The 27731-nt window shown below is 47.5% G+C and overlaps 12 protein-coding genes across 12 annotated transcripts; 5 read left to right on the top strand and 7 right to left on the bottom strand.

Moving 5' to 3' along the window:
- The first annotated feature begins 308 nt into the window (after positions 1-308).
- On the top strand, positions 309-3179 carry M430DRAFT_139487 (hypothetical protein). Its single transcript, XM_024862613.1, has 9 exons — positions 309-484; positions 540-671; positions 757-809; positions 863-1744; positions 1796-1939; positions 1993-2343; positions 2397-2566; positions 2617-2677; positions 2754-3179. The coding sequence occupies exons 1-9, from the start codon at positions 373-375 to the stop codon at positions 3003-3005; spliced, it is 2157 nt and encodes a 718-aa protein (XP_024720622.1). The 5' UTR covers positions 309-372; the 3' UTR covers positions 3006-3179.
- A 604-nt stretch (positions 3180-3783) lies between these two features.
- Positions 3784-5169, bottom strand: M430DRAFT_58510 (hypothetical protein; the record flags this gene model as incomplete). Its single annotated transcript, XM_024868730.1, has 5 exons — positions 3784-3938; positions 3997-4220; positions 4301-4710; positions 4807-5089; positions 5145-5169. 5 exons carry the CDS (start codon positions 5167-5169, stop codon positions 3855-3857), a joined length of 1026 nt encoding a protein of 341 aa, XP_024720623.1. The 3' UTR covers positions 3784-3854.
- A 569-nt stretch (positions 5170-5738) lies between these two features.
- On the bottom strand, positions 5739-8687 carry M430DRAFT_275652 (hypothetical protein; the record flags this gene model as incomplete). Its single annotated transcript, XM_024865654.1, has 4 exons — positions 7868-8687; positions 7004-7837; positions 6138-6970; positions 5739-5948 (listed from the first exon to the last, which is right to left on the bottom strand). The coding sequence occupies exons 1-4, from the start codon at positions 8505-8507 to the stop codon at positions 5739-5741; spliced, it is 2517 nt and encodes an 838-aa protein (XP_024720624.1). The 5' UTR covers positions 8508-8687.
- Positions 8688-9037: 350 nt separating this feature from the next.
- On the top strand, positions 9038-9604 carry M430DRAFT_58511 (hypothetical protein; the record flags this gene model as incomplete). The annotated part of the gene is made up of 1 exon (XM_024868731.1): positions 9038-9604. One exon carries the CDS (start codon positions 9038-9040, stop codon positions 9602-9604), a length of 567 nt encoding a protein of 188 aa, XP_024720625.1.
- Positions 9605-10204: 600 nt separating this feature from the next.
- Positions 10205-11850, bottom strand: M430DRAFT_58512 (hypothetical protein; the record flags this gene model as incomplete). The annotated part of the gene is made up of 7 exons (XM_024868732.1): positions 11509-11850; positions 11340-11407; positions 11133-11279; positions 10851-10912; positions 10718-10763; positions 10418-10526; positions 10205-10367 (listed from the first exon to the last, which is right to left on the bottom strand). The coding sequence occupies exons 1-7, from the start codon at positions 11619-11621 to the stop codon at positions 10205-10207; spliced, it is 708 nt and encodes a 235-aa protein (XP_024720626.1). The 5' UTR covers positions 11622-11850.
- Positions 11851-12265: 415 nt separating this feature from the next.
- On the top strand, positions 12266-12627 carry M430DRAFT_237581 (hypothetical protein). Its single transcript, XM_024864959.1, has one exon. The coding sequence runs from the start codon at positions 12330-12332 to the stop codon at positions 12510-12512; it is 183 nt and encodes a 60-aa protein (XP_024720627.1). The 5' UTR covers positions 12266-12329; the 3' UTR covers positions 12513-12627.
- Positions 12628-12858: 231 nt separating this feature from the next.
- M430DRAFT_50364 (hypothetical protein) lies at positions 12859-14988 on the top strand (the record flags this gene model as incomplete). The annotated part of the gene is made up of 10 exons (XM_024868143.1): positions 12859-12873; positions 12961-13072; positions 13123-13363; positions 13417-13467; positions 13504-13636; positions 13771-14218; positions 14285-14433; positions 14488-14574; positions 14605-14685; positions 14896-14988. 10 exons carry the CDS (start codon positions 12859-12861, stop codon positions 14986-14988), a joined length of 1410 nt encoding a protein of 469 aa, XP_024720628.1.
- A 245-nt stretch (positions 14989-15233) lies between these two features.
- On the bottom strand, positions 15234-19298 carry M430DRAFT_27750 (hypothetical protein; the record flags this gene model as incomplete). The annotated part of the gene is made up of 6 exons (XM_024865709.1): positions 15234-15326; positions 15628-15744; positions 15786-15860; positions 15918-17338; positions 17386-18939; positions 19043-19298. 6 exons carry the CDS (start codon positions 19296-19298, stop codon positions 15234-15236), a joined length of 3516 nt encoding a protein of 1171 aa, XP_024720629.1.
- Positions 19299-20140: 842 nt separating this feature from the next.
- Positions 20141-21726, bottom strand: M430DRAFT_101537 (hypothetical protein; the record flags this gene model as incomplete). Its single annotated transcript, XM_024860718.1, has 4 exons — positions 20141-20596; positions 20662-20805; positions 20853-21254; positions 21322-21726. 4 exons carry the CDS (start codon positions 21724-21726, stop codon positions 20141-20143), a joined length of 1407 nt encoding a protein of 468 aa, XP_024720630.1.
- A 1076-nt stretch (positions 21727-22802) lies between these two features.
- On the top strand, positions 22803-23871 carry M430DRAFT_275708 (hypothetical protein; the record flags this gene model as incomplete). Its single annotated transcript, XM_024865655.1, has 1 exon — positions 22803-23871. A coding segment is annotated over one exon (1069 nt), but the record flags the coding sequence as incomplete, so codon positions are not given.
- A 227-nt stretch (positions 23872-24098) lies between these two features.
- Positions 24099-25288, bottom strand: M430DRAFT_18887 (hypothetical protein; the record flags this gene model as incomplete). Its single annotated transcript, XM_024863972.1, has 6 exons — positions 24099-24174; positions 24225-24359; positions 24417-24508; positions 24560-24909; positions 24960-25073; positions 25138-25288. The coding sequence occupies 6 exons, from the start codon at positions 25286-25288 to the stop codon at positions 24099-24101; spliced, it is 918 nt and encodes a 305-aa protein (XP_024720632.1).
- A 1636-nt stretch (positions 25289-26924) lies between these two features.
- M430DRAFT_18888 (hypothetical protein) lies at positions 26925-27490 on the bottom strand (the record flags this gene model as incomplete). The annotated part of the gene is made up of 3 exons (XM_024863974.1): positions 26925-27117; positions 27172-27236; positions 27467-27490. 3 exons carry the CDS (start codon positions 27488-27490, stop codon positions 26925-26927), a joined length of 282 nt encoding a protein of 93 aa, XP_024720633.1.
- Between the last annotated feature and the right edge of the window lie 241 nt (positions 27491-27731).

The following is a 27731-nucleotide window of genomic DNA, read 5'->3' on the forward strand; positions in this document are numbered from 1 at the left end:
TTGCCTGAGGCGTCATTCTGATTTCAAGTCCCATATAACAAATCTGGGAAAATTATTGCTTGGCGAGTGATTTGTGCCTGAGCGACTTGTGCGTGAAATGACGACGAACGGCGCCAATCTGAAAGAGCCCAGCGAATCCGAACCCCAGTTTTGCACAGCCCCTCCCATTTTGAACTTTGATTGACCCTGGTCACGCCGCACAAAACCCTCAAGCGCCGACCGGTCGCTCTTTACTTAGTAACATTTTTTCGAGGCGATTCTGATTGTTGTGTCGCCTTGGGCATATTTCACAAATAACTAACCAGCACCTACTTTCCAATAGTCATATTACAACAAAACATGAAATAGTCTTTTGAACTTTCACACATCAAAATGTTGCCCATTCCACTTTTTTCAGCCTGTCTGCTTCTGGCGTGGACTGGAGCAGCATCTGCTGCTCTACGCAGATTTAACTTTACGATCCACACGGGATCAAATGCGCCAGGTAATACCTTCCTGAGGTCTCTAAGGGTACCAACAAACACTGAGACCTGGAACAGATGGCTTTACTCGACAAGTTTACCTCATCAACGGACAACAGCCTGCTCCCCTTATCGACATTAATGAGGGAGATGATTTAGAGGTCTTTGTACAAAATGATCTGCCAGTAGCAAGCACGATCCATTGGCATGGTGAGTATCCCATAACGCAATCTGAGGAGTCCCTCTGGCTTGAAATCATCCTTCCAACCGCCATGAAAGCTGACATACGATATAGGCCTACTCCAGCGTGGCACACCCCAGATGGATGGTGTTCCAGGTGTTTCGCAAGTTAGTTTGAGCTCCTATAACCGTCAGAAATAATCGCTGACTACGACTTGCAGTATCCCATTCCGCCTGGAGGAAACTTTACTTACAAGTTCAGCACCGGGACTGAGTACGGGTTTTATTGGTATCACTCCCACTTCCGCGCCTACTACGACGACGCAATCCGTGGTCCGCTATTGATTCGTCCTTCTTCGTTACGTCGTCGCCCGTTCGAGAGTCTAGCGAATGACACTGCCGCTACGAAAGCGCTCCTGCAGGCTGAGATGGACGCAACCTCAATCATGCTAAACGATTGGACTCACAGCACCTCGGACACTATATATGCGACATACTTCGAGAATGGCGTCTTCCCCTCTTGTGTTGACAGTCTTTTGGCAAACGGAATGGGTCAGGTACGATGTCTTCCAGACTACATCCTTGAGGCTGGAACCGGTCTCGGACTGAGTCCTGCACCTATGACCATGGCAGGAATGAAAGCTAGACAGATGGCTAGCATGATGATGGCAATGACTTCTTCGTCGACCATGATGGAAGCCGCGGCGACTTCGGTGTTGATGGCAAGCGATAGCACAACTACGAGCATGGCAGGCATGCTACCACAGTCGAGCATTCCTGGGATGGCGGCGTCATCGTTGTCGATGCCAATGGCAAGCCCCAGTATGTCGGCTATGTCAGGTATGCTAACCTCCCTAACACCTCGTGGGTGCACTCCGCCAATGATGTTCAAACCTGGCTACAATGAGAGCTCTTTGCCGGCGGATACATGTAAAAATACCACCTCTCCCTTAATGATCGTTACTGGAAACGCCACGCTGGGATGGCTGGCTCTTAACCTCGTCAATTCGGGATCAGTTGCCAAGCTTAGTGTGTCACTCGACGCGCACTCTATGTATGTGTATGCTGCAGACGGTCTATACGTCGATCTTCAGGAGGCCAAGGTAAGTCATTACGACTTCATACTAGAAACCGTGTTCTGATTGCTCGTCCAGGTTCTATACATGGCACTCGGACAACGCTACTCCGTCATGATCAAGCTCGACCAGATGCCAGGAGATTACGCTCTGAGATTCGCTACATACCCCACGGGTGATATGCAGCAGGTGCTCGAGGGCCAAGCTGTCATGCGCTACAGTGTATGTTAGATACAGTTCCTGCAGAAATCCGATTACCACTGACAATGTACAAGAGTTCTGCGATGATGGCCAGTACTATTCCTGCTCCCTACAATGCATCCTCCATTTGGACGTTGGTCAATGGATCAGCAAAAGGAGGCGCAACTCAACTTGATCCAGCTATGCTCGCACCTTTCGACGGGAACAGGCCGCCCTCCAAGAAAGCAGATTTGACTAAGGGGTTCCAAGTCAGTCAGACAGGCATTGTCGAATGGGTCATTGACAAGTATCCATACTCCGAGCCAAAGGTACCAATTGTTTTTGGAAACAGCTCGGATGGCTGGATGGCAGGTTCGACACTCCATATGCCTTTCAACTCAACAATCGACATCATCTTGACTATCTCGAATGACTCTATGGACATGGTAGCTATGCTTTACCCTCCCATTGATGCACGAGTTAACCTTATCGAAAACAGATGGGCCACCCGATGCATCTTCATGGTCACAAGTTCTGGGTCCTAGGCTCTGGCGATGGAGGATTCCCATATGCCTCGGTCGCAGACGCACCGGCAGCTCTCATAAATACGGTCGACCCGCCATTCCGCGACACGACCGACTTGCCAGCCTCCGGCTGGGTTGCCATTCGGTACATACAACTACTCTTAATCAAATACAACAGTACTAACACAGACCTAGTTACCTGACCGATAACCCAGGCGCCTGGCTCCTCCACTGCCACATTCAATGGCATTTAGTCGTACGTCCCCCCCTCCCTCCTCTTCCACCCATGACAGCCCATCGAAAAACAGTCACAAATTAACCCGCACCTCCAGAGCGGAATGGGCCTAGTTCTCGTCGAGGGTGAAAGCCAAATCGCCGACATCTTGAGAGCAAGCAACTTCTCCATGGCATCACCGACAGAGTCGATGACGACAGCAACGGCAACAGCTACATCGACCCCGAAACTAGCAAGTGGCTCCACAAGCGCTTCGAGCAGTCTGGTGGTCGAGCAGGGACACCGCGGCGTGGCTATGGTCGTTACTTTCAGCGCGGCGTTGGCACTCGTCCTTGCTGGACTCTTGTAAGATGATATCCTGTATAGATACTGAGCGTCACCCGCTCTATTAGTTGGTTATATCGCCGTGGAGGTATTATTGCTGTTTGTCCCCTTCAGATGAAATCTTCTGGATAACATATATGTTCATTTACGGCGTATATCTGTTGCTGTTGTTGACTAGGCCCCGAGACTCCCTCCAAAGCTTGTGTTAAAATTTGTCTATGAACGTGACCTACGCTCCGCTAAGATAGGTACTGTTCATTAATCGTGATTTATGAGTTTTCTCCCATTGAACTGTGTCTGTTATGTGCACTTTACTTCACTTTACTTCCTTGGCGGTGATGGCGAGGGCTGCACCGAGACGGGTGAAGACTTTATTTCATTCACTTTGTAGATCGCACTATTTGTTGTATGGATGTAGCACTGGTTGTACGGATGTAGTGCTGGAGTCTAACTCTCCAAGACCTTGTGAAGTCTTTGCACATGGATTCGATATTACAGGGAGACTTATGAGTTCGTTTGCGTTAGTGCCTTGAGTGTCTCTTTTACTCGGGGGTCTCTTTTGTTTCAGTGATGGCCATTAAGACGAGATTGAACCGAAGTTAGAACTGCATTCCGCTCGGAGGGCAAGACAAGATGGCTGGTTGGTATGTTTACTCATTAGACGTTACTAGTGGTAAATGAAAGTGCCTTGCATTTGCAGTTCTTTTACACACCACAATAGCCACGCAACCTGCCCGACAAATCACTACAGCTTATATTCGCATCTTTTGTTCTAGATCCACTCCTCTTGCGCGAATCCGACGGTTGATCTCACTATGACTTCGGGGCAAAACCCGGGCAAGGTCTGTGAGCTCAGAGCTTAGCCATCTTTCAGTTAAGCACAGGCTTCCTTGATGCCTCTAGTGACCAACCACCAGTTGATGGGGAATCCAGTCCAGTGTCCAAAGAACATACCGATCTGAGACATCTCAACACTAGTCTCATCGAGAGGGATCAGATTCGGGGATGTCACTAACCTGCATCATAAACCAATAGGTTGCAGTATTCATACCTAGCTTCTGATCGAAGATTAAAAGATCAAAGATAGCCATCCAGCCAAAGAGACCGACTTCGAAGAAGGTCAGTGACAGGAAATCGGCCTTAATAGAGCGGACGATGGTTTTCCAGCCGTAGTCCCCGGCCATTGGAGCGATGGAAAAGTACTGAAAGACGATGCCAAAGAGGAGAGCGAGTACGAAATCTGTGCGAAAGTTCAGTCGCTCAGCAAGCCTTACGGAGCACCTCGGAGGGGTTGTAGATCGGTAATGGACGCAGACCCACCGATGATGAAGGCAGCATAGAGCATACTCCCACCGATTGTTACGCCTGTCCTATAGACCAGCCATTCCCCAACGATATCGCCGAGAACGCAGCCAGCACCACAATGGCAGGTTGCGATAGTAATAGTGGCGAAGATGGGTCTGTCAGCACTCATCTCACGGTGGCGCTGATGGGCTCCTCCACTATTACCCATGTTATGCCCGGCATAAGCGTTCGCGTTTTCAGTGCCGTGCATTCCAGAATGGTGAACTGTGTCTGTCGAGTGCTGGTGCAAGAGGGGATCGTGTTCGCTGGCCGCAGCTCCATCCTGGACATTCTTCTTTACCGGCATGGACGGCCTCCCGTATTCGAGGTACGTCCAAACAGTGATTGGCCACAGGTACAGCGCGTTGATAACGTAGACTGGGATCCTACAGCCTCAGAGAAGGTTTCTAGGTCAGCGTACGGACTTTTAAAGAGAAACTGAGTCCATTAGAGTTTTGGGGGGAAAGGAAGGGGGGTTTCACATGATAGCCATCATAGTCCTCCATCCTCGACGATAGACGATGTCGAATGTCAGCCAAAGGGAGGCGAGGGAGGCAATAGCTATCGAGACCCAGGAGACGACTGAGACGGGATATGGAGGTGTATATGACATGGAAGGCAAGTAAAGGGCTTCCATCTTGTCAGTATAGTTTGTCTTGGGGACCGGTATGCGTGCTTGATTGAAATGATGACTAGGAGATAGAGTAATAGGAGTACCACCAACAGGACTCGGATATTGGAAAGGTGTGGATGTGATAAGAGTGACTTCGAAAGGGTTGAGGTAGTGAAGCTCTATATCTATGAGCTGAGCCGGGCTTACAGATTAAAGCGACGTCATCCTCCATCGGAGCAACAACGCACTAGTGGTACAGATCCTTGCGAAAGTAGAAATGCACCCCTGGCTTTTCCAAGCATAATTCAGTAGAAATAGAGTTTACAAGAGTAGATTGATTGATTAAGGTTCTATATATTGAGATAAGACGCTGCCGAAGACATTTCGCTCCGCGTGTGCAAAAGAGGCTCTGGTCAACCAGCGAATGCAATGCACTTAGCGTAACACTGTACAGCCAAGAAAGTATGGCGAATTTCGTGTCAACGAGTGTAAGGCCTCCAACAGTGATCGTCTACTTTTGAGCATATGGTAGTGGAATGTTTCTGAGTGATCGCAGAGCTCATACTCAGATCTCCTTAAAGGAACTATCGTACAGGCTTAGAATAGCGCAGTCGAAATCGCGTAAGCCCACATAGTTTGCGCGACAAGAATACCCACCACATCATATGTACAACTGTGCGCCATCCAGCTAGAGACAGGAGCATTGCAATAATCTTTATAACGTAGAGTTCTAGATTACAAATATCAAAGTAATGATAAAGAGCTTCAAGAGCCGTGAGGTAGGGATGTGCTTCCACTCTTTCAAGCTTTCTGGGGAAATTCCGTTGATCTGAAGCCCACTCCTGGCAACCTGCTCCTTAAAAGTAGACTGCTGTAGACCACGCTAACACTACTTAATGCCATGGCCAAACTTGCCCAGACGGGATCAAGCCTGATGTGACTCCCGTTACTCTTCACCGGGTACAAAACCCCTGCGGCAATAGGCAGTGCGACGAGATTGTAGACGAGGGCCTATCCGAAGTTGAACCATACCCTCCTGAAGACAATGCGGCTTAGATCGATGAGTATGAGAAGTGAAGTCAGGCGAGATGACATGAGTACGAACTCAGCAGATGATATCGCAACGTCAGAGCCAGATCTAATGGCAATACCAACGTCTGTAATGGTCAATGCCGGAGCATCATTGATACTATCACCCACCATCGCCACCGTGGCTCTCTTTCCAGCACTACGCCTGCCTTTGCAGACCAAGGTCTGCTGAAGATGCCGTATCTTCTCCCCCTTTTGGTCGGGTAGCACTCCCGCAATGACATTACCCTCGCTGATGCCCACCATCCTGCCGATAGCTCTGGCCGTCGTCAGATTGTCACCTGACAGCATCCAAACCTCAATGCCCCTGGACTGAAGGGCTTGAACCACAGAAGCAGACTCCGGGCGAATCTGGTCGGACACCGCGAAAACCGCTGATAGGGTTCTTCTGGTATCGGCTTCGCTTGTTGCCAACGATTGCAAGGGCACGCTCATGGCAAATAGTGCGACGGGTTTCCCTTGTTCTTTCCATACATCCAAGGTCGCGGTGACGTGGGGACCAAACATCAGGGCCTCGTTGCCAAGGAGGATCTCCACTTCCTGTTGGTCTTGTGAGTTGGGCATAAACATGCCTCTCATGCCTTTTCCAGGTATTTCAGTGATGTGATTAACACTAATGCTTTCTGCTTCTCTGGTTTCGCAGAAAGCGACCAAGGCCTTCCCAACAGGGTGGCTACTACTGTCCTCTAACCGCTGCACCATCCCCAATACCGTCTTCTCATCGTCGGCAGACAGGCATTCATACCCCGTCACGGTCGGCTCTCTACCTTCAGTCAAGGTCCCCGTCTTGTCAAACACAATGCAGTCAAGCCCGCTGGCCTCCTGGAACGCTTCTCTACCGCCTTTAACGAGAATGCCATGTTGTGCGGCCAGACCACCGCTAACAAAGAGGGCGGTCGGAGTAGCGAGACCAATGCCACAGGGGCAAGCGATAACGAAGACGGCTATCGAAAATTGTAGAGACTAAAGAGGCCAACCTCTAACGTTCGTATCGCGATAGCTTGCTGGCAGGGAGCCGGACAACCCAAGAGCTAGCCAGATGATCCAAGTAGAGACTCTGATCAGAACCACGAGAGGGACAAAGTGACTCGTTATCGCATCCGTAACGCGTTCGATGGGGGCTCGCCTTGCCTGGCCCTTACGCACCACCCTGACGATTTGGTCGAGTATCGATGTCCCTGAGACGTTTGATATCCGTACCGATATTGGACCTCCCTTATTAACAGTCCCTGTAAACACGCCGTCGCCGACATCCTTGGCGACAAGCCGAGACTCCCCGGTCAAGCTAGACTCATCAAACTTCGCTTCTCCTTCCACGATAGTACCATCAGATGGGGGTGAGGCACCGTGCACAATCTTAACGGTGTCGCCAACGTCAAGTAGATCGACAGGGGTCTTGTGGGTTGTAGGCTCTGCAGGCTGAAGCCGACTGCGGATAGGATCAATGAGGATGGCCTCTGTTGGCCTTAGCTTCCCTAGCAAGGTCACAGCGTCGCCCGTTTTGGCTTTGCTATAGGCTTCAAGGAACCTGCCAATGAGAAGAAACATGGTAAGAAAGACTACGGAGTTAAAGTACGATGAGCTCGCCGCTATTGAAGCCGTGTCTGTCGTTTGGGTTGCGGCAAGAGCAAGTTCTGCTATGGAAGAGAAATATGCGATAGTGGTTCCTAAAGAGATAAGCATATTCATGCTCCCGAATCGATAAAACCTCCGAAGTAGTGGAGTGGTGCTCCTAGGTCTCCACATCGCCCGCAGCTCCTTGAAGGCGCGAACATGGAAGACATCGGCGGCAAAGAAGTAGACGGGTGTCGCTATTATGAATAGAGCCTATTCAGCCCGACTGACGCGTCTAGCCCACATAGGCTCCATGATGAATTGACGACTCGGACTGCGTGAGTCGACCAGGTTCATTAGAACAATCCCCACAATAAATGTCGGGATAGCGACGACGATCGAGAGCGCAAGGCGAAGAAGGATTCGTCGCTGCTCACGAGCACGCATCTTCTGAGACCGTTGCTCAAGCGAGGGTGGGTGGTAAATGAACGGCTCGAATGCAGCATCGACTGCGGCGATGGAGGCGATTATTTGCCTGATCGTAAAATCCGGCGCCTGCGGGATGTAGCTGATCCTGAGGATTGGATCGGATATAGTTGGAGGACTCTCAACCTGCACCTTTTCACCAAAGCTCTTATCCAAGGCATCGGAGATCCGCGGAGGACAATGAGAACAATACATTCCAACAACCTGTATAGCGACCGTCCTTTGAATGTGGGTTTTGCGGGACTCGTCCAAATTGACCAGGTCGTCAAGGCTAGCTTCGTAACCTACATCTTCAATTGCTTGCTTTATGCTCGTCAGATGTTCCTCACCTTTGAACACAACCGTGGCACTGTTAGAGACTAGGTTGACCTCCACTGTTCCCACATATTCTAGCTGCTGCACAGCCTTGGTAATTGTCCCTACACAGGAGCTGCAAGTCATTCCCGGCAAGTCCACATCACATCAATTCATTACTTCCAGCTGTACAACCAGGTCAACAAGTAGCACCAGCCACCATCAACGTCACAGCGCTCCGAAACTTCAAGAATTAGCTCCTGTTCCGCTTTCTCGCAATCCTAGCCCAGTGTTTATGGTCAATCATTCCCAAATGTTCGACTTGGACACCCAATTATCTCAGTCAAACCCGCCTCCGCATATCACCTATCAATTAACACCACAACATGTACAGTCCCAGGGAACACCACAGAGGTCATACTTTAGGGTTATGGGCTGGTAGCCGGCGGGCTTCGGGGCTCACTTCAAGTTAGACCGGATTCCGAGATAATTTCGGACGACGAGGGATGAGTATAGATATCCAAGGGTGTCTGCCCGCCGGATTGCGTTTCTTGTCTACCCAGCCACGATCTCTCCTAGACACCAAGCTAGTAGATGAGTACGAAAGGCTCTCTGTTACTCACGTTCAGCCATCTGACTTTGATCCCTGTTCCAAAGAGTCCAACGAGCAAGCTGTCATGGGACTTATGTTTAGAACGTTCCGACGGGCTGAAGGGTTTGAGGTTGAGCATCTTGTCTTGAGCGTCCACGGTATGACCTGCACTGGTTGCGAGAAGAAACTCTACAGATCGCTCGATTCGCTTCCGGCAATTTCAAACATCAAGACTAGTCTCGTTTTGGCTCAAGCCGAGTTTGACCTGACCGGATCTACCGCTGTTGATAGCGTTAATATCATCAAGACAATTGAGAAAATGACTGGGTTCACTTGCACGAAGATAACACAGTCGGGGGAAGAGCTAGATATGATTGTGGGCGGCAATGTACAGGACTTCGCCCACGAAGAAGACTTGCCCCTTGGGGTCGCCGATCTGACCGTCCTTAGCAAGAACACTATCCGCGTCATCTACCACCCCAAAATCGTTGGCGCTAGAGATTTGCTTTTAAGCCCATTCTTTTGGTTGGCAAAACTCGCTCCTGTTGTAGCTCGTCCCCTGGTCGCTTTAGGCAGAGCTTATGTCTACATGACGTTCTTTATGACGCTTTTATCCACTCTGTTGACTATACTAGTCCTTATTTTAGCGTAGGCTCCTCTCCTAGAGCATAAAATACTTTATAGAGCAATTTCATTAGGACTCGCTACGATCGTTTAGGCTGTCGTTACTAGACCCTTTTATAACAGGGCTTTAAAGGCTCTTATCTTCTTGCGGATGATAGAGATAGACCTCCTTATCGTTATGAGCACTACTACGGCATACGTCTATTCGGTTATTACATATACCTATCAAGTAGCAGGAAAGCCGTTATTGACTAGACAATTCTTTGAGACTAGTACTTTACTCGTTACACTTATCATGGTTAGACGCGCGGTTAGCGCTTTTGCCCTGCAGAGAGCTGTCGAGTCAATCTCAATTGAGTCGTTGCAGACACCTACTGCACTTCTCATAGATCCTAAAACCTACTAGGAACAAGAGATCGATGCACGTCTCCTTTAATATCAAGACACATTTAAAGTTTTACCTAACACGTCTGTTGTCACTAATGGCATAGTGATTGCGGGAGAGACATAGGTTAATGAATCTATGATTACCGGCGAGGCTACGCTAGTTGCTAAGAAGCCTAGAATGGCTGTGGTTGCCGGCTCGATCAACTATTCCGGCACTCTTATAGTCCGGCTCACTTGTCTACTAGGCGAAAATACTATTAAAACCATTAGGGTCATGGTCGATAAGGCCAAATTGTCTAAGCCGAGAATTTAGGAAATTGCCGATCGCGTTGCCAGCTACTTCGTGCCTCTTATCCTTGTTATCACCGTACTGGTATTCGTGATTTGGGTCGCAATTAGAAAAGCTGTACGGTACTAGAGTGCGACGACAACATGTATTGTTGCCATGACATACACTATCTCTACTCTTATTGTCTCCTGCCCCTGTGCTATTAGCCTGGCGGTCCTAATGGTAGTTGTAATCGCAGGAGGTGTAGCAGCAAAACACGGCCTAATATTTAAATCTGTAGAAACAATTAAGATTACACAAAACGTTTCTTACGTCATCTTCGATAAGACAGGCACTCTTACGCAGGGAAAACTCTCTGTCGAGGCTGAAGAATATCCGACGGGAAAGGCCGATTCGCTAGCTCTGATAATTCTTGGATTGACGACTAATAGCAAGCATCCTGTATCTACCGCTATCGCTGCTTACATGAAGGCCTTAGAGGTCTAGCCCTCGTAAGTCGAGAATGTTGTATCTGTGGCTAGTAATAGCATTAAAGTAACGTAGAATAGAAAGATCATTCGCGCTGGCAATCTACACTAGCTAGGCTGTCAAGACTCACCAATAGTTCACGGAATCCTTTCACGTGGCCTAACCTTGTTCTGCGTCTCCATAGAAGGAGAGCTAATTTATCAACAGGTATCATGGGTTAAGAATTTTTCACACGATAGGTCTTGTTGAGAAATCAAGACTAAATTAAACGTTTTATAATGAACTAGTTCAAGACATTCGAAGATAAGATAATATACGACATCGAACTATTTAGCAGTTTCCCACCACGAATTCGCATCTATAGACAGATTATTACTAGACTCGCCAATGACTATGGAAATCTATTACTTACACTCCGAGGTAGTCGGCTCCTTAATTGACTTTCTAGCGTCTGCTTTGTGAGCATGATGCACGCTAAAGAGTCCATTCCGTTTTGCCATAGCTTCGTCAAGGTCAACTTGATCAGCTCTAGTAACAGAGCCCATGAGGTGAGGGTATCCTAGAGAGGTAGAGTGCGTGTCAGCCACAACAAAATCTAAGTTGGGTATAAACAACGCACCCATAGGGAACTCATGACCAGCATCGACTTCCCAAAAATGCCAGGTCTTTCCATACAGGTTGATGATCCTGTAAGCCAGTCTTTAATATCTGCTTGTATTTAGTCTAGTAAAGGTATTGGCTACTCTATCTAAACTCTGCTAAACCAAAGGAATATCAGGAATTCAAACCATTTCATAGCATTTGTGAATTCTTGACCGCTATTCATATCTACGCTGAAGATGCAAAACAAGGCAAAGCACGTTACGTTGAAGCTGCACATTATTGTGCCCATGTTCGCCATAGTGAGTTATCTCTGCGTAGCATTTCTAGCTACAAATAATAATACGTACGTAATAAGATTTGCGTCAGTGCCTTATTTATGATTCCCATGAGAAGGATGCTCGATTGATTGGCGTGGAATATATGGTTCCACGTGATGTTTATGAAACATTTCCAGAGGAGGAGAGGAGACTTTGGCACTCTCATGAATATGAGGTCAAATCTGGGATGCTTATCCTTCCAAAGCCTGCCGCTATAGAGGATTCAGAGTGGGAAAAAGCCGAGCTTGCTGCCATGAAGGAGCCAGATTCTAAAGAAGTCATGATATTGAGGTGCTGGAGGAGACAAAATAGTTTCTTATTTGAAAATAAACAATCGAATCGACAGCTAAATAACACCACCTCTATTTATGAATAGATGCTTACGATGTCATATGAACGACATGACGTATCCATTCTCTAAGCTTTGATGTCACGTCATCCTTATCGTACTTGAGCTAAGGATCTCTTGCCAGGTGCATCGCCGAGGTGACGTCACGTGGACCAGATGGCGGCTAATCATTTTTCGTGGGAATGATGTTGCGCCCAAGTTGAGAGACATAACGGAAAAGACCTGATAACAAATATATGCATCCGCAAACAGTCAGCTAGTCAGCCAGTGTTAGGAACAAATTGAAGAGAAAGCACGCCAATCCGCCAACGTACAGATCATAGTAAAGACCATCCCAACGATGCGCTCCTACCCCCGCCACGGATGCGGCTCGAAGCACCATGTATGTTTATTAACCTCAAGGCGGGACCTCACAGCAGAGCGTTTCCCTCACCTGGTCTCACAGGTCGCCGACAGTTGTATACGGAGGCCTGAGGCACCAATTAGTGGTAGTATATTGATTCGAGCTACCATAACCACATGAACGGTACAGGATGGTGACAGTGAGGATATAGATATAGATGCTATTTACGATGCTTAGAGTATGTACTACTCCCACTGTAGCTATTTAGTTAGAATTATTACTCAGTCATATCGCCCCCCTCCCCTCCCTTTCACGTTTTTTTTCCGGATAGTCGTGTGATCTACTAGCCTGACGTACGGTACTGGTCGGGGACCTACCCTCATGCTCGGCGATTAAATGGCCCATACTGTTGTCGTTTATAAGGATAGATCCGTAGCAGCATTAGCCGCATTATTCAAACATCTTAACAGATATCACCTTTCCAGCGGGTAGTCTCCAGCTCCATCTCTAAGCAATCCCTCCTCATATGGCCGCCCCCAATGTAGTGTCCGACGGAGACACTACCCATTTATCGCAAGATGCATTTATTTTAGACGTTAAGAAAAAGGCTATGAATATACACCTGTAGAATACTCTAGTCAAGAATTTCGGGTGGCAAGATATTACTGTCACAGTTAAAGACCACAAGACGAAGCAGCCAAAGGCCCTCTTATATAGTGTTAGTAGAATTGTTAAGGCTAGTTTGTCGACTTCCTGTAATGGTAGAATACGTATTACTAACACAGTTTAGGCGAATTGTGTGCTTTGATAGGACCATTAGGATACGGTAAAACCACTCTATTAAACGTGCTTGCCTATCGTGATGCTACCGCAGGAGCTAAGGTTGCTGGCGTAGCTCTTGTCAATAGTATTAGTCGATCTCGAGAAGCTTTCTGTCAGATCAGCTCCTATGTAGAGCAAGAGGACGCCCTTATCGGCTCCTTAACAGTACAGGAGACTTTAAGCTTCGCCGCAAGATTATCCAACGCATCGTATGCTTTCCCTTTCTTATAACAAAGACCTAATTCTCGCTAATGTAATCCAGAAGTCTATCTAAACTAGAGCGCATGAATCTTATTACTGGTCTACTTGACTCGTTTGGCCTCTGAAAACAACAGCATACTCTGGTTAGAACCCCTATTCGAAAGGGCATTAGTAGAGGCCAAAAACGTCGTGTTAGTGTCGCTAGTCAATTGATCACAGGCCCGAAGCTGTTGTTCCTCGACGAACCTATAAGCGGACTTGATTCTACAGCTAGTTTAGAGGTGATCTCGTTCATTAAGAGCATTGCCTAGCAGAATAACGTAAGTTGAAGCCCCGCGAGTTAGACGGCTAATACTAAGAGAGACAGTTGATTGTAGTTGCGAGCATTTACCAACCCTCCTTAACCACCTTCTAGATGTTCGACAAGGTGCTTTTACTTTCTGTAGGAAAGCCTTACTATTTCGGTTCTGTTCCTAAAATAGCGCCCTTCTTTAAAGGCATAGGTCATCTAATTCCTCCTTACACGAACCTAGCCGAGTTTGTACTTAAGTTGATGAATGTCGACTTTTCACAAGATCAAGAGGCTGCGATAAAACAACTAGGCAGTATACAAGAATCGTGGGCTACTTCTGCTATAGCGGAGTCAATTACTACAGAGATCAAGAATACTAACCAGAGATCCTCTAGTGACAAGGTGCCTAAGTCTAAAGCCGCAGGAGCAGGAGTTTTCCTTCTCATTATAGCCCTTATTCACCGCGCCTTCATCAAGAGTTACAGAGATGTCGTCGCGTATGCTATTCGAGTGATAATGTACCTAGGATTAGCTATCATGATAGGGACAGTCTGGCTCAGACTCGGATCTAGTCAAGCCGATATCTAACCGTTTATTAATGCCATCTTCTTTAGGAGTGCTTTTATGAGTTTCATAGTAGTCGCCTATGTTCCTGCCTTCTTAGAAGACCGCGCTGCCTTTGCCAAGGAACGGGCAAACGGACTATATGGCGCCGCACCCTTTGTCCTCTCGAACTTCATTATCGGTCTTCCCTACCTGTTTATTATCGCTGTCCTCTTCTCTGTTGTCGCCTACTAGCTCTTAGGTTTCTAACTAACGGCGGAGGCGTTCTTTACATAGATCATGTGGCTGTTCCTCGATCTAGTAGCAGCCGAATCTCTAGTTGTCCTTATTTCATCATTGTTCCCTAATTTTGTCGTTACACTTGTACTAACAGCATTCGCCAATAGCCTGTAGATAAGCGTAGGAGGCTTTCTTGTACCACCTAACATTCTTAACGTTTTCTGGTACTACGTATTCTCGTACATTGACTACCAGGTTAGTTCTCTCGGTAGCCCCCTTCATCTTAACCGGTATACATGACAACTAACAGTCCTATAGCGGTAGGTCTTCCAAGGTATGATGGTCAATCAATTCTAATACTAAACGTATTCCTGCGGCACAGGCTGTAACTACATGTATCAGACCACGCTCGCTCCTTAGTGTCAGATTACGGGAACTAGGATTTTAGATTAATATAGGTATGAGGTTGGTCTTAAGGGCACCTGGGTTGGCATCCTGATTGGCATTATTGCTGGATATAGACTTCTCGGATGGGCTGTGCTTGTAGTTCGGAAGTAGGAGATGACCAAATGGGAATAATTGCAGGCTTTAATAGGAATTTTGCTGGATTAGGATAGATGACAGTACGGTACTGATTGAACGAATCTTGTTGCAGCCAGCGCAGTTTTGCAGGTCCGGTGCAATGTTTAGAAAGAAGATAGGGGAAGACCGTTCAAGACCTCTTCGAATTTTAGAGGGCACAGCATGTTATTTTCGATACGATATGCCACCTCAAACCAACCCTGCTGATTACCTTCTTGATCTCACAAGTCGGATTTCGACTGGGGGAGCTGGCTCAAAAGGCCGGGATATTCCACATTCACAAGCCAAAGCTGGTCGGCGAACTCCAGAATTTTCTGCGCCATACATAGTCTGGTAAGCGACCTGTCACCGATGACGTCAGCAACTCTTCGTGACCCCCCCCCCAAAAACAACAACTCCTCCGTCATCATGATAAAATGAATCAAAACAACCAGAAGAGTCGATGGCTGTCGGCCACTGGATAATAAGATCTGTCGTGAACCTCTCTATGCACTTGATTCTTGCAGTTCGATACCTCTGTAATCGCCGCGCGTTTGCATGATTCTTATTCTCCCCGGGGAGTTTTGGTAGGTTATACTCATAAAACGGCAGCGTATGACCTTCTATTACGCCTACGAGTCGCTTTCGCATTGGCATATACCCATCTTTGAGTTGGAATGTCGAATGCCGAGGAGGCAACAGCGCTCGAAGACCTGGGACAGTTGCGAGAGCCAGGAGGCTATGAACAAGCTTCTGGTTAGCGTGTATATCTTTACTAGCCTATAAGACAATACCTGTTGCCCGCCGACGGTGTTCCGCGTCGCGAATATCATTCCGGCCATCTTCGACGGAACAACATCCAGGACTTTCTATTCATTGTAATATATTAGTTCTAGTGGCCTTGCCAACGGGGACGCATATAATACCTCGTTGAAAAGTCGACGATAAGTGTCGTGAAGTTCATACGGTCGGGGAAGTCTCGTCAGCGGCGATCCATTGATGAGCAGGCTCCCATCCAAGGTATTATAATGCACTGTCATGGTAAGACCACCGTCGGGGGAAGTCTCGGTCATTACCCACCGCTGGTTGGGGCTTTGGATGGCGGCCCAAGGACTTCCCGGAAGGTATCCAGCCCAGACTCGTCGTATGGCCTTGTCAATGCCCCCCTGTGTGCGAAGAATTTGCTGGCGCAGATACCCTTTAAGGGAATGGGATAGCCTCTCAAATCGCCAAAGTAGCATCCTCAAGGGTGTAGGTAAGTCCCGTGTCATAGCAGGACAACGATCGTGGATGATGATGCTACACTCAATTATTACAGTAACATCTTCATCTGTTCTCAGCAGTGCCGAGAGGTGTATCTGGTCCACATCAGAAGTGCTATAGTATATGAGGGCCATCTCTAGGGTCCGCAAATTCATGGCCTTTAGCTCTTCCGGATCCTGCTCCTCGTGAAGCAGGCGGCCCACGTCTCGGACCCAACATAGAGCGACATCTCTTGCTCGTCGCAAGAATAAGTAACAGCCATCGCGAACTGCACGATGCGAGGATAAGGAGAGGAGCCGGGCGGCAAGCATGACAAAAGTGCGTGCTGCGGTAGCGCCTTGCCAGTTGCCCTCCACGGCATCAAGCGCCTGATGCAAGACCGATAGCAGCGTTGTTCCAAACTCTTCTTCTTCGAGGTCAACATGAGCTTCGCGACAAGCTCTTGTACCGTGCTGGCACTGGGCCTGCCAGGCTGCCTGGATAATCAAGATATGTGTCTCCTCCCGACTGAAATTGAGGATATAAGCGGTCAGTTCACGGGCGATGTTACGCCACTGAAGCCGATGACCTGATCTCAACGTTGCAAATTGATAGTACTCATGCAAGTTAAGCACTGTCGGGCACTCGGACTGCCAAGCGATGGCCTCATTTGACGTGTGGGTGGTTTTGTCTACGGTGTACTGCAGTTTGCTGTAAGATCCAGCTGGGAGCTGCAGAGTACAGATCCTCCAGATATCACACCTCGCTTCTGTTGTCCACTGCCGTGACTTCGAGTCGTACATGGAATAATGCAGGCCGTTGTTCACGCAGATATTCCCCTTAGTTGCTTGCGGAATCTTCTTGATGCGGTAGTGGGCTACGATGAACGGTTTCGCCTTGGAAGCAAGTTGCAGCCTTCCCATTGGGCCTTGCACGTAGTTTCTCAAGCCGTCGAAGTCCCTGAGGGAATATACGTTGTCCTCTTGTTCAGAAATATCTCGGGGAGCAGGGTATGCGTCGTATCCCTCCACTTGGATATCGCGACTGGTACGTCCAGTTCGAACACGGTACACTTCGCTTCTACTTCGGTCTGGGGAAGCGGCCACTCGTGGATGGTAATATCAAGACCCCCAGCTCTCTGTTTCAACTGACACTTGTAGCAGCTTGACGGATGGATGGGGTACTCGCGGTAGCGGTCAAATCCAGTCTCCTCCGCATGGCTCAATGAGTCCGACTCTCGCATCAGGCGATTGTACTCTTCGCGTTTACGTGTCAGCTCCTCTTTTTTCTGCGCCCGTTCGAGCTCTGCTGCCAACTCGATCTTGCGCCGGAGCTCTTGATGGCTGAATGAACGCTCAAAATATTTGACAGCAAAGCTGTTGGCCTTGTTGATGTTTCGAAAAATAAGAGCAGAAAGACGTGTAGATTCGCTTTTCCTCTGCTTGATATGTTGTTCGACACGGACTAGCCGCTCTAGGTGAATTTTTTTGGGAAGCAACAAGGGATCAAATAATGTCGTAGGGAATCCAGAATCATACTCTTTTAACAGTGGGTATTGATGAGTAGCACACTTGTCTAGAGCTACCCATATATCCATGACCGTAAGCAGCATTAGTGATGTATCCTCGGCACTCTCGCCATACACGGGGCCGGCAACAATGGTGTAGGCTTGGACTAGCCCCGCTAGTCGTGCGCAGGCATCTTGTAACGTCAGGTTGGCACATAGCCATCCATCTAGGTGCTCTTGAACCCAGATTTCGACGTCCATGAGTGACAGACGATCATTGACCTTCGAGCCGAACTGAGGAAGCTTTGACTCAAGTTGATCAATACGTTGGCCACAGTTCGGCTGGAACTTGCCAGCATCCACAGGTATGTCTTCCAGCTTCGGTCTTCCACCGAGGTAAGGCTGGAGACTTAAGAGGCTCAACCCTATATCTTTATCGAATGACAATTGCGACGGGTTCCATTTTGACTGTAGCCCAAGTGGATCTGTTTTCTGCTCGATCACGTGCCACCTGCTGGTAATTTCAGCCTGAGCTGCCTTAATAATGTCGTGGACATATCGCATCCAGGGCTGCTCATCTATCATAGAGAGCTTTAATGCTCGTCTACTGATCTTGGTAGCCATAACGAATAGTGTATCGCTAGGCATAGCGGCCTGCAAGGCGCGCTTCAAGATACGTGCCATGAAGAAGACCATGAATGATTTGTACGGTCTGTGATCTTCATGTCCAGTAACGAGACTGGTTTGTAGCGCGACGCGAAGTAGCAGCCAGAGGGGTGACCGGCGCCAAGGTTTCAAAGCATCGTTCCAGAGCACATCATCGCGTGTGCGCTTATGGATGCGAGAAACATCCGCGGGTTGTCCGGTGAGCATCTCCGTGACGAACTTTGGATGCACGGTATCCCGAATCTCCGTGGTGTGAGAGCCAGCTTTTGATACAACAGGGACTGACTCTATCGGGGTATCGATATCAAGCCGTGCTAGTAGTTCTGCCAAAGCCTCGCAAAAAGAAGTCTCAGCTATCTTCTCGTTGCCCAATGCAATAGCCGGACCAGGGAAATGGCGTCGAAGTCTACCCTTTGTTGCCATGACGGCAGCGGTGGTAGGGGAGAGTTTAAACGACTCGAACACGAAGTGTTGGGGTGTTGCACGACTGATGAGGCCAGCATTCTGACCGCGAATATGGAATAGAAGGATATCTATGAGAGTGAGCGTAGTCAGTAGCTCTATCAGGATTCGGCCTGCCTCCGCTAGTCATCTGTCCAAGGCTCATCTTGACATTTTCAACTAGCATATCTCCACATGGATCTCTCGTCTCAAGTATCCTGCTTAGCATCTTAGCGCAAGATGCCCATTCCAAGCGATCTTCTGGAGGAAGGTGGGCCATGAATGACTCCAACGCAGCCCTAAATTCCTCTGTGAGCGCAAGATCTTCCATGATGTCGGTATTATCCTCTTGTGGTAGCTTGGGAGGGAGGAAGATATGGTTGATGATATATAGTAAGCTGTAAGCTGCTGTTATAGGTTTGTTTTGCTTGTTTTCTTTGGCTTTCTGCATCTTTATTTTCTTTGTGTCGTTGTTCGAGTTTGATTTTTGATTTTGAATTTGCCTTTCTCTATTTATAGGTTTACTGTTGCTTGTAGATATTCCCTAGTTCAAGTAAGTAAGAGGCAAACAGGACGAGCCAAGTTGAAGTAAGTCGGACCTTACACTCGGTAAAATTGGTAAGTTTCATGTAAAACATCGATGTCACAATAGGTAACATCCCTCCAGGTTTCATAAGCTAGCAAGACAGCCCGCATAGAGATGTTTTATGGAGGTATGCCTTTTGCACAGTATGGTAGGGTAGATGCGAGTGGCATGTCTGAAGCCTGACGTTGCTTAAGTGCTACAGGAACAATGTAGCCAGGTTTAGGGTCATACACTTGCTTCCGGGTTTGTGCCTGTACTACTTAAGAAAGGTCAGGCTTCAGATAGGTGCGTCAGATAAGTATTTCAGATATATACCACTAAGGGCCGTAGCGAGATGTGCCGAATGGGCAGACTCAGATATAGCTGGAGAGGAACACAGCCCGACCTCCCTTATACTAACAACAAACCTCAACAAACGCAACAATGCAAACGTGGACCAATGGGGCTGGTTCGAACCGAGACATTGGCACATTCTCGACATGATGCGAAATAGATATATAGGCGGTGAAGTTCAGTCTCTAGCGAGACCGTTTTAAAACTCGGTCTCGTACCTTAATGTATTCCATTATAGCGGTGTGAATGAGCCAATATATTACCTATTGGCTGGGAGTGCTATTCTGAGCCAGTCCCTGAGAACTGATGCGGAGGCCGTTAAATACCGAAATCAGTTCGAGCAACATCTAGAAGTTTTGTTGATATCGTGCACTCTAAGTCGCCATAACACTTGTGCCTCCATCAGTTGTCAATCTCGCTCTGATTCTAATCTTCACGAACCCTGCACCAAGCCCCTGCAATGCCGGCCCACCTTCTATCACAGCAGCTGGCGCAAACAAGAGCGCCTCTCCAACTCTTAACTTCACAACCTCCCTAAACACCTTACCCGCAATGGTTGGTCTGCCTTTGGTCCTCACCGTGTCCCAATCGCCCTCCTCGCTGTCGACTAGGTCAGAAGCGACCCCTGCTAGGTGGCTCTTCAAACTATGCAGCCACTCGGGCGATGTGAAGCGATGCACGATAGTGACTGAGGATAAGTCTAGGAGCGCTGGCGAGATGGTGGGTTCCTGTGTTGAGATAATGATACGGACACCGAGGTGACGTTGTAATCGGACTGTGGAAAGAAGTGTGTTTGTGAAGGTTGATGCCTCAGCTGAGGTATTCATGTACTAACATCATTATTAGCACTACAAATTCTGAGTCGGCTGCACTCTCTAAGCTATGTATTGTTTACCTTATGTGCTTTATCCAGCGCAATGACTCGACCTACGGTCATGCTCTCCTCCAAGAAAATGCTCAAATAGATATTGAACAGGGAGCAAGCTCCTTCTGGGGTGACGCATGGGCAAGAGAGGTCAACGATGGTAAGGCAGCCCGGCTAGAAGTGTTAGGCTATGTATAACGTGGATGTATATTAATACGTACCACGGAAGTCCAATTGTTACCCTGCCTCTCGGATGCCTTAGCTTTGCCCTTCTTCTCTTTGCCTTTCCAATTAGCCTTCTCATCTGTCTGGCTAGATCCCGTTTGTGCTTGGGGCATGAAACTCTCCAGCGTGTCAAGGCGCTGTTTGAGAGGGCCCAGCTGGGAAGGAGTCAGGTCGGTTGCTAGGATGCGACGTTTAAACGTGCTATAATCGAAGGTAATTCCTCGCTCTTGCTGCTCCATGCGCATGTCTCGTAGAATGCGGTAGATGGTGTGCATGTAGAGAGGCACCGGCCCATCGTCATGGCTCACTGCCATTAGGTCTAGTATACGCTTAGTATTCAGATCACTTTGATTTATGCGTAGCGGCTCAATCTGGACATTCAAGGCATGGTAGGCTCGCTGCGGTCAATGTTAGCCGATGTATATGTCTGTTAGGGCAAGAGGAGCTTGCCTTGATGGTCCGCACATTGGTTGGGGAGCACAATACTCGTACGGTGATATTGGGGTTCGAGGATAGGAATGCAGCTTCACAAGGCGAGCCTCCGTCGTCAGAGATGAACGTATCATAGTGGAAAACAAGGCCAGTGAGCGGGTGGGGAAGCTTGCTCGCATCGGAAGGGAATAAACAGTTCTCTAGTAGGCAAGACAAGGTATGGCTCTTACCAGACCCTTGAGAACCGCAAATGAAAGTGCTCGACGGAGCTGAAATATTAAAGAAGACACGAGGGTCCTGGCCCTTCGATGGAAAGGGTACTTCCCTTACCGTGTCATCAATTAAGACATCAGACAAGCCACCGAGAAGGCCGTACTGTGGGAAGAGTTGCTCAGAATCTTCCGCCAAAACTCGCCCAACATGCTCGAGCACAGGCATTGTGAAGATAGGCGTTGTCGTGGCTTTATGGGCCTCCTGTTGTCTAGCTTCTCTTTTAAGAAGTTGTAGATGACGGGACCGTAGTCGTGTAGACTCGAATGCTTTTGTTCTTGTTAGTAATGCGTCTAATGACCCTTTACAGCTCGAAAAGGTTAAAGAACCACTATAGTTAGCGGAATCAGGCTTACTCTTCATTATTTCCGTTAGTATATTAGCTCTATAGTGTACAAACTAATAAGAATCTATCCGTTTAAATTCGTTTAGGGAACTTAAATAGGATTTGCCTTCGTTAGTGACCTCGAATTGTCCTCGAGAGTGTGTAGCGACTCGTACTATTAAGACTTGTTAAATGGCAGTCATTTCTGGCTCTTTTTACCTCCAGAAGTGTTCTAGCCACCGACCTGATCGACGGAGGCTGCTGGCCAGACCGATCAACACCGCAGTTGCGGTTGAAACATACCTTAATACCATCTAATTGTTCGCTAAAGATAGCCCGTCTTCGAAGCATGGCGGTGACTGAGAGACTCTGATCTAGGATCTTGGAGCTCAAGACGAGACAACCTTATTACCTCGAACACGGCCTATAGGGATGTAAGGTAGAGAGTAAATAGGTAGAGACCCGCTTATATTACCTTTAGATTGCTATACATCCTGGCGATCATCTATGGAATGTGCCTTAATATATGTAGTAGTCTCAAACACCATCTGCGTTGAGCTATACGCATGCTTGAAAGATTGGTATCGCGCTCGGCCACTGCTGCAGCTCTCGAGTGTGCGTTGGCGTGAAGAGTCAACTCACTTGAATATCTGGAGTCTTGAAACCGTGCGACTCTGTAGAATCCAGATGCTTCTAGCTAGGGAAGGAAGGAATCATGCTGGATAAAAGTTAAAAAGATGGGGTTTCGTCGCTACCTTACCAAATCCAAGCTTTTATCCCCCGCGATATTAAAGCTTAGTTGCAACTTTTAGCTCTCTCTCTAGATCGCCTGGTTTACGTGGATCTTCAAATGATGACACCCACTACTATAGCCGAGATTTCTCGCCTAGATCTCTAGGACCTCACCACTCCCCTTACGGCGTCAATCACTGACGTTACGCACCTGTCTTCGTACAACTGGATTGAGGCATGTACACCAACCATTGCCGTCCCGGGCAGTCCACCCCTTTGGTCCCCTCCAAGTGTTCCTCGACAGCTGAAAAAGGACTCCGGCCTCATCTACATCGCTCAGAATGCAGCTCGCCATCCAGACAGTCCGCTTGAACCCCTATTTCGTGCGTTGTGCATCGCAAATCCTTCATTTGACATCCGATCGATTGATGTCGTGACCGACCGGAACAATATACGTAAACTCCTCTCATTCATTAACCCCGCCATGACTAGAAATGGACTCGAAACATTTACTATCAAGATAGAGGTCACGAAAAACACCGCAATATTCTGTCGTGAGGAGACCGCTACCCACGAGTTTATCAAACCATACGAATTCAGGGGCTATGGTCACGAATTTGAGAAGGCATATACTACTAGCCAGATCAGTGCCAGCACTGGACATCATAGAATTATCTCATACCGCTTCAGCGATCTGAACTTCATTGTCCGCTATGAAACCGACGGCTATGTAGACACTGGTACAAGCATACCTGCTTCAAATAGCAATGAACCAGAAAACGACAGTCTCTCCAGCATGCTAGGATTCTTATCTCTATCCCCGCCCAACGGCCTTCCTAGTACCACTCCTGCCGTGTCCAAATTGACAGTTAAAGAAGAAGGCCAGATGGTACCGCTCGAATCAATTCTTGAAGTTAAAACACGCGTCTTCCACAACCCTCTGAAGATTCAAGACATCGTACCGCAGCTCTGGGTGTCTCAAACTCCTAAGCTTGTGCGAGCTTACCACCACAAGGGTACGTTCCAGTTACCAGAAGTTGAGGATGTAGCGGCTGAGATCACGAAATGGGAAGAAGCCAACCAGAGGGACCTCAGGAAATTGGCTGCACTGATTAAGAAAATTCTAAAAGTAGTGAAGGGATGTGATGGAAATGCTATAGTCAAATATGTCTCATTTGGTGGTATGGAAGGCCGACGGGAAAAAGATGCTGCCAAAGGACCTGTATTCCAAATGGGACTATTCCGAAGCGGAGTCTCATACGGGTCATAAGGTAAGAGCTGAGAATTCTATAAAGCCTATCAAAAAAGTGGAAGTCAAAGGTCTAGGAGACACGAAGGGCAAATATGAAGTGCAGGAACTTGCAAACGAGGAAGGTGGCCAACCCTTGGAAGTGGACCTTCGAAAAATTCCTAGCCTACAGTCCGCACGCACCTAAGAATAGGCTATGTGTTATTTTTACGAGTAGGAAAAACAGTCACGCGTTCATTCATTGGCAGCCATAGTATCAGTGCATAGCATGATAGATGCCGACTTCAAGGGCATGAGAATGAAGGGAGAACTGATATGTTAGATTTCTAGGCGCTTAGCTACTTCAGCTATCCACCTTACCAGCCACCGACGCAAAGGTATGGTTCAGTAAACCCTGGCAGCACACTCCTTCGTTCGTCCCCATCGACTATAAAGGCAGCTGTAACAACGTAATTATGCCAAATATAAAGGGTCTTTGAAGCCGCACACTCTATCCTGACTAGCACTGGTCTTAGCTACCAAGGAAGCTTCCCGTCCCTATACTCAATAAACGTTGGACAGAAGTATGGCAACATCAACGGTATTGGCTTTGCTTCATCTTTGCTCTTTCGGTTCTCTTCATCCAGCGAAGCAATAGATTTACCCTTCGATTTGATTAACTACGAGCATAAAGGCAGTGAAAGAATACTTCGTACCTGAAGATCATAAGTTCTGAAAGGCGGAATGCTCATCATATCCTCTCCGGTTTCCAATTTATAATATCCAGTTATAATCCACCCCTCGTATTGCATGCAGCGATGCCCAAATACGTTCCATCGGCCTGCGTTGACCGATTTGTATTCCTTGAATCTAGCCCGCATTCTGTTTACTTCTTCTAGCTTCTCAGAATTCTGGTTTCCAAGTCTTTTAATATTTTCCTCTTGAAGAGCCTCAAACCTTCGGAAAATCAAGTGATCAGGGTGTTGCATTCGAAATATGCCTAGCTTGAGAATTTCGAGAACCTCGGGAGGCTTGACATTATGAATAAATTTGCTCAATTCCGGGCCTAATATTTTAGTTTTGATAACGATGAGTGTTTCAGGACCATGAATATACCTGTTTTGTAATCTTCATGGTTCAGTGGCTCCCTCTCCAATATCCCGCTCTCTAATAACTCCCTCACTTCGCTCGCCATCTCTTTAGGAGCACTTCCTCCACCTAAATAATAATCTGAACAAGTTAGCGAGCGGCACTGAACCATGGAATGAAAAGGATAGAAGCCCTAAGCTCATACCGTAGTTATGTAATGCGGTGTAAATGTCAAGTGAGTGAACGTCTTTGTATTCAGAACCGGCTTGAAGGTCGACCCGCTGGAGAACAATCTCCGATACGGCTATCATGAAAAGTATTGCGAGACATTCTGCTGGGTTGGAGTCGATTGCCATTTTTATGAGGTATGTAACTGAGGGCAGACTTGGAATTCTGGTAAACTTTGGAGGTTGTCAAGTCGATCGCCCCAGCAATATCCTAAGGTAACGCCGTATACCAGCTGCATTACGCGCCTGTGGCTGCCGGGGCGGTTCGATCATTATTACATGTTCCTCCCTACGATCTGCTAGCGGCACCGCTATAGCCTTCCGCTTGCTACCTAAAACAATTCCGTACCCTATCTATAAGCGGCGACGATTTTAACGAATAGTAAAGAACCTAGACATACCTTGTAGGCATCGAACATGTACGGTATAGTCGGCGACAAACAAAACAGATGCTATTTGTCTGCTGCGTTGCTAGGTAAAACAATTCCGCGCCAAGCTCTAAGTAGGGTACGGGCGGCAACGATTTTGAATAGCAAAGGACTTAGAGCGCGGACATGCGGCTAGTATCGAGCGACTTGTTTATAGTCGGCGCTAAACGAAACGGATACTGTTTAGTGTCTCTACCGCGTGGAATAGCCCTTTCGTACAAGACAAGATTGTTACGTAGTCGTGCTAACAGCTTTCTTATACTAGACGACCTAAGTAAATAATTAGTCCGTATGTAGTGTAGGAGTTTCTAGAAACCGCGTGAGTTGTTACGGTTTTAAGGCATAGATATATGTATAAGCGCTCTGTAAGATCGTCTTCTAAACTACGGGATACGCCGATACAAAGGGCTACATAGACCATGTTCAAGTGTAGATCTTCTTAACTATTGTAGTGATCTCCTGAGTGGGAAATGCTATGGTGTAAGGTATGCTCGTCACGATGTATTTTATGACAAAAACACAGACTTGATGCGCCTACGGAACAATGATGATGCGGGGTAGAATGCGGGGTAAGATAGAGCTAGACAAACCTTAATTTAACCTGGGTCTGCTAATAATTTTTTTGGAATATCCTAGGAAAGGGAAATATGTAATAGCGGTGCTGTGGAGGTTGAAGAATATTAAAAAAAATTATATGCATAGCATAGATAGTATTAGGGCTATAATTTAGGACTCTACCGTTGCTATAGAGGCGAACTTGTGTTGGCAGCCTGCTCTATGTAACTAACGTATACTTGTATATAGCTTGGGCATATCTATAGGGTAGTCGTATAGACAGGGACTAAAATTCCAGCCACTTGTTGTTAGTGTATCCAATAAAGGCCATTCAGAGCTTTAAGGCACTTGTATCAATGCATGTCGAGGTAGAGTCAGATCATGTGCGTCGAAGTTCTGTCGTGGCTAGTACTGCTGTTCAGAAGTTTCTAACAGCCCAGGGGTAGGTTCATGGGTCGGCTCTATCCAGGGGATTCCTATTCCTCCGCCGCTATTTTGTCCACTGGAGGGACTTGAGTGGTACAGGCCGCGACTTTCCATCACACTCCAGTTATCTCCCATGCTCAAATAACAAGAGGAAAATTTCGTGGGGGCAGTTAATCACAGAGATCTATTTCTTCACTAGGCCACGAATATATATATCAGTTAGGATGGCTAGGAACTTAAATTTACATGCATATAGGCTTGTCATCCCCTTCACTAGCATATATTAGATCCCCGGAAAAAGTTCTTATGCAAAGAAATGGTAAAACGCAGGCATCCAAGTCGATATGAATGACTATCTACTTCTGGATCCAGGCACGGAGACTGTCCTCGTAGTTCCGCAAGGCGTCCAGCATTCTGTCTTTCTTTGCCTTGGCTACATCAGAAGCTTTCTTTGCAGCCTTCGACTCCCGTTCTATCTTCATCAAGTTGTCCAGAGCCGTCGCAATATTATCCACCACAACGTCTATGCACATCGAAACCCCTACGCGGCTACATCTATGATCAGTATTGCTGTCTTCTCGCGTGAAAGTATGGAAACATTACACCTTGATGCCGTCAACGATCTTCTCGCCCTTTTGCCCTACCGCTGTGAATCTAATTGCTAAATCCTATATCTCATCCGAAAACTTAGCCTTATCGCCGTCGTATAACTGTCTAGTATTAACCTGCTTGAGATTCTGTTCTCTAGGATTGAAAATAAGGAAGATAGTTGTACTCCTAAACTAGCAAACAAGCTGGAAGGGATTCCCGTCTGCACACTACGCAAGAGTGTTCTTACACCCCGAGGCCTAGAACATGGCAGGTTAGAAATTGCTCAGACACGTAGCGTGAGACCTACACATATATGGCGTCCTGCTGCCATCGTTACCAATATCTTATTCAAAGGCCCGGCGTGAGATGTTTCTGCAAGAAGTGAAATAGGATAGCAAGCAGAGTGGGGGTGGTCTCAACGAGCTATATATACGTTCAGCCCGTGCCATAGTACGCCAGGACGGCTGCCAATGGCGATAGGGTCTGTATATCAAGATGTGGAAGAGACGGCAAGCCATGAAACCCGAGAGAAGCTACGTGCCACCTAGGGAGGTGGTATTGTGCTGTAGGCA

The sequence above is a fragment of the Amorphotheca resinae genome (assembly GCF_003019875.1).
Source record: "Amorphotheca resinae ATCC 22711 unplaced genomic scaffold M430scaffold_6, whole genome shotgun sequence".
Classification (NCBI taxonomy): domain Eukaryota; kingdom Fungi; phylum Ascomycota; class Leotiomycetes; order Helotiales; family Amorphothecaceae; genus Amorphotheca; species Amorphotheca resinae.

Excerpts from the sequence above, each read along its gene's own strand:
- M430DRAFT_237581 (XM_024864959.1), top strand. The coding sequence starts at position 12,330 with ATGCGCTCCTACCCCCGCCACGGATGCGGCTCGAAGCACCATGTATGT.
- M430DRAFT_139487 (XM_024862613.1), top strand. The coding sequence starts at position 373 with ATGTTGCCCATTCCACTTTTTTCAGCCTGTCTGCTTCTGGCGTGGACT. Across the intron at positions 1,940-1,992 it reads AAGCTGTCATGCGCTACAGT|AGTTCTGCGATGATGGCCAG; the intron begins GTATGTTAGATA and ends ACAATGTACAAG. Across the intron at positions 2,567-2,616 it reads TCCGGCTGGGTTGCCATTCG|TTACCTGACCGATAACCCAG; the intron begins GTACATACAACT and ends ACACAGACCTAG.